The 12,736-nt window shown below is 35.6% G+C and overlaps 1 protein-coding gene across 5 annotated transcripts in view; it reads right to left on the reverse strand.

Moving 5' to 3' along the window:
- The window catches only part of BRAF (B-Raf proto-oncogene, serine/threonine kinase), a 161,361-nt gene that overhangs the window by 19,240 nt on the left and 129,385 nt on the right, over window positions 1–12,736 (reverse strand). For 4 of the 5 annotated variants that reach the window (XM_060021006.1, XM_060021008.1, XM_060021005.2 and 1 more), the window contains 3 exons: window positions 8,765–8,811; window positions 7,846–7,964; window positions 3,921–4,052 (listed from right to left, as the gene is read on the reverse strand). In XM_060021006.1, the coding sequence (XP_059876989.1) occupies window positions 3,921–4,052; window positions 7,846–7,964; window positions 8,765–8,811 (298 nt within the window). Of the gene's footprint in view, window positions 1–1,917; window positions 2,003–3,920; window positions 4,053–7,845; window positions 7,965–8,764; window positions 8,812–12,736 lie in introns of those variants that run through there. The other variant, XM_060021007.1, reaches the window with a different exon arrangement.

Below are 12,736 nucleotides of genomic sequence, written 5' to 3' on the forward strand. Positions count from 1 at the left end.
ACAGGCTCCGGACGCGCAGGCTCAGCGGCCATGGCTCACGGGCCCAGCCGCTCGGCGGCACGCATGATCCTCCCAGACCGGGGCACGAACCTGCGTCCCCTGCATCGGCAGGTGGACTCCCGACCACTGCGCCACCAGGGAAGCCCGAGGTTTTTTATTTTTTAAACAAGTGATGATGGTAAGAATCAAATCAGTATGACGTTTAGATTTTATTTGGTACATTTAAAAGAATGATATAACGCTTTTTTTTTGAAATGTCAATATAATACACTGGAAATTACATTCTTTGCAACTATTTAAGCTTAAAGGAAAGGTCTTTCCTGGATGTAATTCATGGATAGAAAATTCAAGTAGCACTTAACTACAAAATCAATAGCTCAGTTTGAAATTCTGGGACTGGTTATTTTCATTCTCCATCTACAGCCGCACTCCTGGTATCCCTACCCCTTCATTCACTCCTCTGTGTTACTGGAGCACAGGTCTGCTCATCCTCAACATCACCCCCTGCACTGCCTCAACAGAACTGAGAGCACAGCCTGTGTTTCATTCACCTTTGCATCCTTCTATATCTCACAGCTTTTGCATACAGTAGATATCAAAATTTTTTATTAAAATAAAATAATTTGCATGTTGATAAGACACTGGTACTTATTATCATTTTCTGTCTCCTTGAGATCTTGTGCTTAGAACCCAGCCACCATACTGTGAGAAAGTCCAAGGTTCCCGTGAAAAAGTCGTCACAGAAAGACCCATGTCGAGAAGAATTGAGGCCCCTGGCCCTCGGCCAAGACTAAGCTTCCAGCTGACGGCTAACTGGTCACATACCTTCTCAGGTATGTTTTCAAGCCATTTTGGAAGTAGATCCTTTAACACCCAGTGAATCTACCACAGCCAATAATACCATATGAAAGAGATAAGCCTTCCACACTGAGAGAAGCTCAAATTGCAGATTTACAATTTGTCTAAGCCACTACGTTTTTGGTGGTTTGCTATAGCAATGATAACTGGAATTCACGTGAAATAATAAATGTTATGCTATTTTCTTCTAAGATGACACAGCACGTCTGCTCCAATAAAAAAAAAAAGCCAATATACCTAGCTTAACTGAGCACATTATTAATCCCAATTTAGTAAAGAAGCTGCACTGAAAGAGAGCAAAACAGAATGATAAAGAGGGGGAAAAATGCAAAGCAATTTCTCAGACTTTCGGCACTAGGGTAAGTGAAGTAAAAAGGCATGCTACTCTGCAAAGTAACATAGAGGTGGTCATCCCTCAAGGAGCTAAGAAACCTGTTTTAGGAAAGAACTCAATCTTTGTAACTGTTAAGGAATTCTTTAGTTCATTCTCTTATTTTTAATAATTGAAAAAGAAAAGATACCTAGAGAGGTACAGTGGCCAGGTCATGCAGGTCATGAGTCCAAGGTCTGCCATTACATCACACTGCTTTACCAGAGTCCTGCCTTGAATTTACAGGCAAAACCTGCCACCTCAGACTATGGGGGGGTGAGAGTATAGGGGCATGGGTCATTACCATATTATATGGTAATGAAGCAGCTGTCCTATCTCCCATGGAAAAAAAAGAATATTCCTAGATTTTCAAATAGAAGTCCAATCTGAGAGCCATGGAGATCAAAGTATGAGAGAAAGAAAAATCAAATCAAGGAGATGGATGGAACAGTACCTGGGGGTTACTTCACTGAGGATGACTAGAGTTACTGATTCAAAAGAGGGAGTTCCATGGAAAGCGCCACTTGAAGAAAGCAGACTAGAAGGTAATGAAGTAGAATGGGGATGATGGGAAGAGTATATAATTCTTTCATATCCTTTTTCTTCATCAAATACTTGGTTTCAGACTGGCATATTCCAGAAGGCTCTAACTATACTCCCAGAAAGAATTAACTAGTAAAGGCCTTACCCTTCTGTTGGTCACTCACTTACTTCTCTCATGGAGAGTAAGCCCTTGCCACATCATTTATTATACTCCCATGGAGGACAAAGCACCTAAAATGCCAAGAAGTGGATGAGTGCAGAACTCTGGGACGCTTTTTCCATATTTTGGAGACACTACTACTTATTTCCATAATATAACTTTATTATTTCATTAAAATAAACTTATTTACTGACAAATGGATTTCATCCAGATCTTAGGTTCATAAATTTTTATTATTTGTAGTCTCTATGATAAATCAATTAAAACTAAACTAAAATTCCCTCGTAATTCCTCTAGAAGAACAGAATGCATAGGAAAATTAAACACGGCATGGGGTATTATGCTGTATGGTTGAGTTAATAAGACTGTAAAAGGCAGAGCACGTGAAGCTGCTAAATTAGAGACAATCTTGCTCTTCAGACTGCTATCGTCAAATCAATCATCTCAGTGATCTAGGATCTGTCACAAGTACACTAAGTGCAATGTTTCAATGTTTTTATGTTCTTTAGCTACTATCTTGGTCCGTCCTGAATCGAAGTTTCATGGAGGCTTAAAAGATCAGATCATCAGAAGCCAGGTCATAGATTCCTTTTTAACACTTAAAGCTATAATCCAACACTCTAAAGCTATGAAAGTAGTTAGAAAGACCAAACAGCAATTTAAAAAATTAGTTTTATGCTGACTTATGTAGAAAGGCAGTCATTTTGAAAATTCTCAAAATAGAGAATCAAGACCACTGTTGGGTAAGGGCCATATGGTGATTCAATAAGCATATGCAAAGTATATGACAACTTAGATTACTTCTCTGATACCACATGATAGTTATAAGTTCTTAGTGAGAAAGCTACTCAGTATCTTCAGAAAGCTTCAGTATCACCAAAAAGACTGAGAGTTGAACTGTTGACCAAAACACTACTAAATGAAGTAATATATTTATACATTAAAAATTATCATTTCATTAGGTTGGGAGGTTATGATCAAACACATAAAACACTCATGCTTTTGAAGATTCTTTACACTGGTGATTCTCAACTTTGGTATGTATCAGAAACAACTAGCAAACTTATTAAAAATGCAGATGCTTGGACCCACCCCACTGAATCAGAATCTACTCCAGCATCTCCATTTTTTAAACAAATTATCCAGGTGATTCACATGTACATCACAGTATAATGTATAAATATTATTTAATCACAGTTTATATGGTCAACTATTGTTTTCTATTATATTAACTGTAATTGCGGCAATCTCCACACACACACACACACACACACACACACACACACACACATGCACTTTTAAAATGTTGAGGTATATGAGGTAATTTCAGTAAAGACAATTCATTTTTCTTGGCCAGTATTAAAAGACTAGGTGAATTTAATATGGCTGGGATCGAAAAGGCAAAGAGCTGCACGAGGCTATACTTTGGAAGGTAAGGAACAGAGAACAGAAACTTTTAGGAAGAGAGAAGTAAAAAATTCCCTCGTACTTGAATTCTCACCACAGAAAAATGAAAGCATGATGTAACAGTCCTTTCATTTACCTAGTTTTAAAAATTTAAGAAGTATGGAGAAATCTTAATAATTTTAAAAGGATTTGATATAAAGAAGTTCAGAGCTGAGGGCCTGGCTCAGAGAGCACAATCTGTGATAGAGTAAAAGGGATAAGTCCAGATGCTGTAGCAGCAGAGCTCATTCTTCTAACTGTGCCATGGTCAAGAGGCATGAGGTATAATCATTATTGCATCTCTAGTTTCTAGTCAGAAGATCAGGAGTTTCACTCCACTACAAGATTTAAGCATGGTATTTCCAGGAAAGGCCTTACATGCTACTATTACTGCCAACAGTATACAAAAGGTTCTAAAACTGGTGACAAAGATCAAGAGATCTATCTTTCATGCTTACCCAGGATCCAATACCTCTTTTCTACAATGAACTGGAGCCTTTCTACAAACAGTAAAATGAACCTCGAGAGATGGTAAATATTTACCTGGTCCCTGTTGTTGATGTTTGAATAAGGTAACTGTCCGGTCATCAATTCATACAGAACAATCCCAAATGCATATACATCTGACTGAAAGCTATATGGGTTTTTATCTTGCATTCTGATTACTTCTGGTGCCTGGTAGAACATAAAAAGAAAAATATTCTTGTTTATTCTTCACATCAACTGAATAAAGACTGAAAACCAAACTATTATAATTCCCAGAACAATGTTTCTATCATTAAATAACCCATGTAATATGTAATCAATTCTCTTACTTATGGCCAAAGAAATAAAACTGATTATGAAAGATAAATTTAAAAAAATGCTCTGTAAACTCTGAGAGAGGCAGTACTAGCTGAGATTCTATATACATTACTAAGATTTTATAATTTTATCAGCTGCCCTCTTTCTGTACAAAATACCATCACTGCCATTTGAATTTTTCCCATGACTTACCCTATCAAGAGTGAGTTCCTACCTTCCATTCCTGATTCAGGAAAGAAATACTAGACCTGTTGTTATGAGATGTTTGGAAGTAGCACAACCACTATGGTAATCACCTTAGAATTTAAGTTTTCCCATTGGTACAAATGATTCTCCTTATCTCAGGGCACCTTAGACAATAAAGGTAAAATTTCAAGACTGATAAACTCAAACTCCTTTCTTGCCTCCAAAAACGGTATAAATATGCTATGGATGCTTTATTAACAAAAGCAATAGACAGTAGGTAGATTTAGTAGAAGATGGTATAAAGAATCTTTTGGCTGCTGCTTCTTGGGCAAAGATACAGATCTAATCATATTTGTTACATTTTTACACATTTCAGTCACTGTATTCTACAGATAGATTTCTTATTAGCTGTTTACATGAAATACAATAAACAGTTGATTAAATCTTAGCTTAAAGGAGTTCTTTCACCTTGCATCTTCTGTATTGTTTCATTTGGAAGAAATTAGAGCAACTGCAGGGTATTAAAAAAACTTTGTGAAAACATTAACTTGATACCAAAACCAGGACTAACTGCAAAAATGAAAGACCTGGGACAGGATTCTTGGTTATTGGTCAGGGTAAGGCAGGTCAGGCTATCTCTCAAGGCAGGCAGTAAGAGCATCCAGCCTCACCTGCAAAACAGACTCACCTGTGCAGCCTTTAACCTCTCAACATCCAGACTACATTCTAGCCCAATAATATACCATCAGAGTCTGGGGATGGGAACAGCTTCAATTGTGAGTTTTTATAGTTCCCCAGATGACTTTAATGTCCAACCAAGGTTGAGAACCACTGATGAAAGATGTGTGGGAGATCCAGATGAGAGTAAAGGATTGCGGGGGGGCGGGGGCATGCAGTGAAGAAGGTTTTATCTATTTGCTTTTGTCATATATTTTATTGATAACTGCTCTTGCTAGTACAGCGCAAAATAAACCACATACAACTGTGATGTAATGAACAAGCCAGAATATAAGAGGCTGGTTATGATACAGACATAATTTTCAAAGCCAGAACACAATTTCTGTGAGGGACAGTGTAAGAACTACCCTTTTAAAATTTAGTTTTATCTCACTGTTGTTGGTAGATCGTTTGATGAAATGTCGTATGGGATCTATTTATAAGAAACGCATGATTTATTTTCAATTAATTTAGTAATTTGTAAAAATTTTCACAGAAGTTTCTTTCTTCTTTAAGATATAAATAAAGCAAGGTTGAGAATACTATTGTAAATAATTCAGCGAATTACATAACCTTTGGTTCTGAACAAACTCTTCTCTCCTAGTCTATGGAAATACCATATTTGTTTCTGAAGGCAATATCAACCCAAAAGGATTTTACTCAACAATTAAGTGTACTACTGACTAATCTCTTGTCTTAAAACGCAGCTTGATGGAATAAAGGATGAACCCATCTACCCAGGTATCAACAAAAAAGAAATTAAAAGAAAATATAAACCTTCATGTGTAATAGTAGTCTATAAACTGTATAAACTAAGGTTTTTGGAAAAGGACAAATCTGGAGACTTGACTGAGCCTAACTTTCCCCGCAGTAGTTAAAATAAACACACCTTTAAAACATGTAACAATTGTTTCTTTATAATTGTAGGTTTTGCAATTTCTCTCCCCCTTAGGATACACTGTTATCTTTGTTACAAGGTATATGCCTTAAAGGTATCTGAGATCCAGATTACAATTATTAATTAGCTTCCTGTTTATAATTATTTATTAAAACAAACATATTGAAGAAAAAAATATAGCTAACTCTAATTACTAAACCTGAGAAAATGCATTCAAAATCCACTAGTTCAACCCAATGTTAAAGATGGAGAGACTTGGAGGAGGTCAAGGAACGTGCAAGTTAAGAGTCAAACAGAGCACGAGAGTACAGACCTTCTGACTCCTAGTCCAATGCCGCCCCCTTCCCACCTTGCCACTCTAATGCCAGTTATTATTACAAGAAATCACGGCCAAATTTAACCCTAGGCGTATCTTGACTAATTCAGAATCCTACCTTGGAATTCTCTTTATGGAACTGCTACAGATAAGTTCAGGGAATTTAGGCCAATGTGGCTTTGAAAGCCCTTGCAGCTTTTCTATTTCCAGCAGGGTGTCCCAAAGTCTTACTGCAGATTCAGTTATTTAAAGCTTAAAACTGCACTAAGAGTTTTGGGACACCCTGTATTCAGCTTGGAGCAGATGTTCTCAAACTTTTTGGTCTCAGGACTCTTTTTCAGTCTTAAAAATTATGGACAACCCCAAGAAGCTTCTGTTTATGTGGATTATACCTGTGGATATTCATCATATTAAAACTTAACTGAGAAACTGTTAAAATATTTATTAATTTAAATAACAAAACAGTCATTAGATGTTAACATAGATCACCCATTTTTTTTAATGAAAAGTAACTGTATTTTCAAAAACAAAGTTTAGTGAGAAGAATAGTACTGCAATTCTTTTTTTCTTTCTTTCTTTTTTTTTGCCATGCTGCGCGGCATGTGGGATCTTCATTCTCCGACCAGGGACTGATCCCGTATCCCCTGCAGTGGAAGCGTGGAGTCTTAACCACTGGACCACCAGGGAAGTCCCTGCAATTCTTTTTGACTGGTTTAACAGCAGTCAGCTAGAGTCACATATTTGCTTATGCATTCAATCTGCTCTGATGTGTTGAAGAATATGAAGAAAAATCTAGTTTCACACAGGATGACCTTGGGGACCTCTGACAGGGTCTTAAGGACCCTTCTGAGAACAGCTGGCTTAAGAAAATGATCCTATGCTGCCCTTTTCACAGCCTGCTGAAAGTAACTGCACAGAAGTTTTAGTTCCCTTCTCTTATAACTTATCTTTCTTATTTTCCGCAAAGCAGAAATAGGAATAAAGAAAGAAAGAAAGAGCTATGCAGGGCCCACAAAACTGACAGTGTTAAAAATCTACCTTTCATTTTTCTTTTTGTCTTTCCTTTCCCGGCTGCCCATAATTATACAGTTCTTTCTAGTCTAAAGAAAGTAACTTTCCAATTTAGGCTTAAATAAGATTGTGAAACAGTCTCTCTCTTAAAAGGAGTAATTCTTTTATTGAAACCTTAATAATGGCTGCAGATCACACCTGCTTAAATTGCATACTTTTTTTTTTTGAAACCGGATACACAGAACATTCTGAACACAAAATATTTTAAAGAGACAATCTGAATAAAATTTAAACAGTGTTTATAAAATACACTTTTTGTTTGAAATATACTGAAACTGGTTTCATAATATTCTTTTTAAAGATAAAGAAAAAAGTTAAAATCTATTTATATATAAAGTAAGATCAACATTGGTTTTTGTGAATACTGAGAACTATGAAAATACTATATAGTTGAAATCTTCAGTGACTTTCTAATAACTCAACAGCATCTCAGGGTCCAAAAATTTAATTAATGGAGAAATAGCCTCAATTCTTACCATCCACAAAATGGATCCAGACAACTGTTCAAATTGATGGGACCCACTCCATCGAGATTTCACTGTGGCTAGACCAAAATCACCTATTTTTACTGTGAGGTCTTCATGAAGAAAAATATCTGAGGTGTAGTAAGTAAAGGAAAATAACAGATCTCATTTTCCTATCAAAGCAACCATTATGAAAAATTTAGGTAAGAGATCTAATTTCTATAATTCTATATATTATGATATTCTTTAAAGAAGTATAGTACTTCATATTTCCTTTTAAAGTTAATAAATATGTTTTAAAAACAGTGTTATTTGGACTCTGTGACCTGCTTTTAAGATATTTGGTGCTTGAAATGTGGTAGGATGAGGTGAGATGTTTTCCTAAGTTTATGGGAGACATTGAAACTTTCCCATTAGATTTTAGTAATGTAGGCCCAAATATCTTTCTGGCACTGCTGGGAAAGCTGTAAAGGCTCTTCACTGGAATGAAGGAAGGCAACTGGCAGACAGGATCTTAATTTGGGCTTATGGAAGACGAAACGTTACGTTTTTCTCACCTCATTGTTATATAATGTAGAGCCTTCAGTTACATCTCAACTACCACTGAGCAAGGTCAGAGCACTGAAAGAAACTAGTAGATAGCTACAAAACTATGCATCTTGTAGTGCTTATAGAACATAAACAAGCAAGCAAAGAGTCCTACTATCATAATGACTTGATAGGTTTTTTTGTAATGGTCAATTGTTCAAAAACCAAAAGCAGGTTGTAGTACCTTGTACTACTATACTCTTGTGTAAACCCATTTATTAATTCCCTTTACAGTGTATTATTGAACTTAGCATGAAAACTGTTTTTACATAATGTGAAGATAAAATGCAGGAGAAAAGGTCAGGATGTTTTCAAACTTCGCAGACAAATTCAAGAAGGATACTATTACTCTTGAGGTCTCTGTGGATGATTGACTTGGCGTGTAAGTAACTGAAAAACAAAACATCATTTTAACCTGAGTAGAGCTAAAGACTCTGGCCTCAGTATCTACAGAACACATTTAGGGGTATAAATAAAGATTTATTTAGAATCATGATACAACTGCAAACTGTACATAACCCCTTTAAATAAGAAATAGTAAAATAGACTGCAAGTGAACTAAGGATTTTAGGACCATATTACTATTATGGTACAACCAAAATCTTTTCTATTGAAAGACTTTGCTTTATCTTTTACTATTTACCAATACAAACCTTCCACTCCAGTCAAGCCTATTTATCCAGGTCCTTTAAGTATACCTTGGTATTTAATCCCACCTCTGTGACCAATGCTCCCCTCTCACACCAAATTAGCTTTCATTCTATTCTCTACTGAATCATACTTATTCTTTAAGATTCAATATACATTATGACTCCTAAGTGAAGCTTTCCCAAGAGTCAACCACAAGTGATCTTTCTTTCCCCTGTTCAGTTATGTAGTAATTATTTTAACAGTTTGATTCATGTATTTTTTTCACCTGACTATGTTCATTTTCTATTTGGAATGTAAACTCCATTTGATAAAACTATTTTTAAAAGTAGAATTATATATTCTAAAAAGACCTTCTTAAAACTAGTGATGTGCTTACTTTCTAATGTAATGGACACAGTGAATCTATTTCAAAGTCAATGGTAAGTTTAAATCATCTGATACCCCTAAAAACTGTCTTAGTTGAATTGATTGAGGGAAAGAGCTGTGTCTAGTTTATTTCTGTTTATCCCCAGTGCCTAGTACAGTGCCTGGCACGTGGCAGGTATTCAATACATATCTGTTGAATCAACTACGATAAGATGCATATAATGTCCTAATCAAGGTTATTTTTCTTCATTTAATACTGGAAAGAACAGACATATGAGACTTCTGAAATCTAACAATGACTGTTAGGAAATAAATTTTGCCTTAAAGTAAAACCTTAAAATTCAAATGATATAATCAAAATTATGTAATGAACACTGTAAAATGAAAGATTTGCAAATAATTAAGTTTATTATTTATGCTTTCTCAATTAAATTTTAAACCTTCAATTAAATTTTCTCATCCAGAGATCAAGATCTCGAAATTTTTTCTCAGACCAAATTTTCATTTAAAATTACTTGTTTATACAAGTAACTCCTTCTCCTCCAATTACTCTTACATGATACTGTTTACTTCCTTCACAGCATTTATCACAATCTGAACTTATCTTGCTGTTATGATTTTTTAGGCCTAGCGTTTGATATACTACATCACACTGTCACTCTTCCATTGAAAAAAAACATGATGTCATAGGTCTCATTTGCTTAAAAAGTTCTGCAGTGGCAAACAAAGGTAAAAAACAGATGGAGAAAAATGAGTCTCAATCAAAAGCTGTTCCAAGATGGGGAGACCTTATCCTCATTAGAAAGAAAAGGGGACAGGTGATGGTGCTGGCGGTGGAGCTCAGTGCTTCAGTCTGGTATTTAGTGCACAGATAAGGTGTTGGTCTTTGAAAAGACATTCTGTCTCCTTTGAAATTAAAAACAACAATAACAACAAATGGATGGTATGCATGAGAATACGGAGGCATGATGAAGTTATAAGATGGGAAGATAAAGGTATTTCTTGATGGATAGTGTCAATCCTCTCAACAAATCTGATACAAAGAAATACAGCAAGAATAAGGTAGACAGAAATGTAACTAGAGGGCTGAAGACAGAAAATTTCTGGCCAAGAAAGTACTAGGTAATTAACAAGATATAAATATGATGGCTGAGCTAGTGATATAACCATAAACAGCATAAATCTATTATAGGCCAAAGTTGCATATAGCTGCAACTTGAAATAATACTACTTTATTCTTGTGTAATCCTCTATTGTTTAGAAATTGCTTTACTAACTTATATCTCATTTAATAAACTCTTTCTGTAACACTTCTATAACAAAAGCAGCAAAAGAACAGAAATCCAGGTCTATATAATGGAAGGTTGGAAAGAAAAGAGACTTAAATTCCCCAGCTGGAAAAATGGGATAGGTATCATACCTCAATCCCTACATAATATTCCAGAGTAATTACTACCCTAAATAATTATATTATAGGCTGACACTAAACCATTATTTCCTAAGCACCAACCAGTTACAGTGGAAGACGCCAAAAACCACATAACTGGTTGAGGGTAAGGAAGGGAATAAGAATAAACTGACTTTGCTACAGATGATGCAAAAATCTATCCATTACATAGGACAATTAAATTGGACCGCCTTCTTACCTTTCGAAGATGTTAAGTAGAACCTTATAAGTTTATAAAAGTAGCAGGAAAGAAAAAACATGCTATAAACTAAATGAATATCATTCTCTTGATAGGTTTCTGTTAGGAGTCTCCTTCCTTGTAAAAGAAAAAGTGTCCATTTACAGACTCAATTTAATCTTAAAGCTGGCAAATCATCCAGTAAAATTTGTTCTCTACACTGCTTCTTCCAAGGTCTTATCCAAGATTCAGCTTTTCAACATTCTTTTTAGACCACAATATGATGCCCCGAAAGGAAATACAATGCTCTAGATTTGATCTGATCAACACAAACTAGAGTGAGAGTCTCATCTTCATCCTCCCCTTAAATGTAAGACCTGAAACCATAAAACTCCTAGAAGAAAACATAGGCAGTAAGCTCCTTGACATTGGACTTGATGACAAGTTGTTTGTGTCTGACACCAAAAGTAAAGGCAACAAAAGCAAAAACAAACAAGTGGGACTACACCAAACAAAAAAGCTTCTGCACAGCACAGGAAACCACCAACAAGATGAAAAGGCAACCTACCAAATGGGAGAAAGTATTTGCAAATCATATATCCGATAAGGGGATACCCAAAAAATATAAAGAACTCATACAACTCAGTAGCAAAAACCCCAATTTAGTTTTAAAAATAGACATTTTCCCAAAGAAGACATACAAATGGCCAACAGGTACATACATGAAAAGGTGTTCAACGTCACTAATCACCAGGGAAATGCAAATCAAAACCACAATGAGATATCACCTCATATCTGTTAGAATGGCTATTATCAAAAAGACAAGAAATACCAAGTGCTGGCGAGGAGTAAAGGGAATACTTATGCACTGTTGGTGGGAATATAAATTGGTGCAGCTGCTATGGAAAACAGACTGCAGGGTCCTCAAAAAATTAGAAACAGAATTACCATATGATGTAGCAATCCCACTTTTGGGTATATATATATCCAAAAAAATTTAAATCAGGATCTCAAAGAGTTATTTGCACTCTCATGTTCACTGCAGCATTATTCACAACAACCAAGACGTGGAAACAACCTAAGCGTCCATGAATGGATAAAGAAAATGTAACACACACATACATACACACAGGAATAAGCCATAAAAAAAGAAGGAAATCCTGCCATTTATGACAACATGGATGGATCTTGAGGGCATTATGCTAAGTGAGATAAGTCAGAGAAAGACAAATACTGTATGATCTCACTTACATTTGGAAAAACAGAACAAAAACAAAACCCAAATTAATCTTCATCTTCCTTACAGCGGGAAAAAATGTTTATTGCACCAGCCATTACTATTATGGCAGCCACAGTCACTCAACCGACTCCTATTAAAATTATATTCAATTACAACCCTAGAGAGTTGTTGTTCTTGCGTTGCTCCCACAAAACCATTTCCCTCATCCAACATTTGTATACTTCTCTTTTTTGGACTTGGATAAGACTTCATATTTTGTAGACATGACCTATAATTTCAGCTTATTAAAATGTTACTTTTCACTAAAAAATAAGTTATAAAAGATCAGCATGCTAACGATGCCCTCATCTAAGTTATCTGTAAATACGCAGTCAGATTCAAGAGAAGAAGGAAAACAAAAATCTCCTAGCTTAAGACCTTCAGGTATGACAAT

The sequence above is a fragment of the Delphinus delphis genome, chromosome 9, assembly GCF_949987515.2.
Source record: "Delphinus delphis chromosome 9, mDelDel1.2, whole genome shotgun sequence".
Classification (NCBI taxonomy): Eukaryota; Metazoa; Chordata; class Mammalia; order Artiodactyla; family Delphinidae; genus Delphinus; species Delphinus delphis.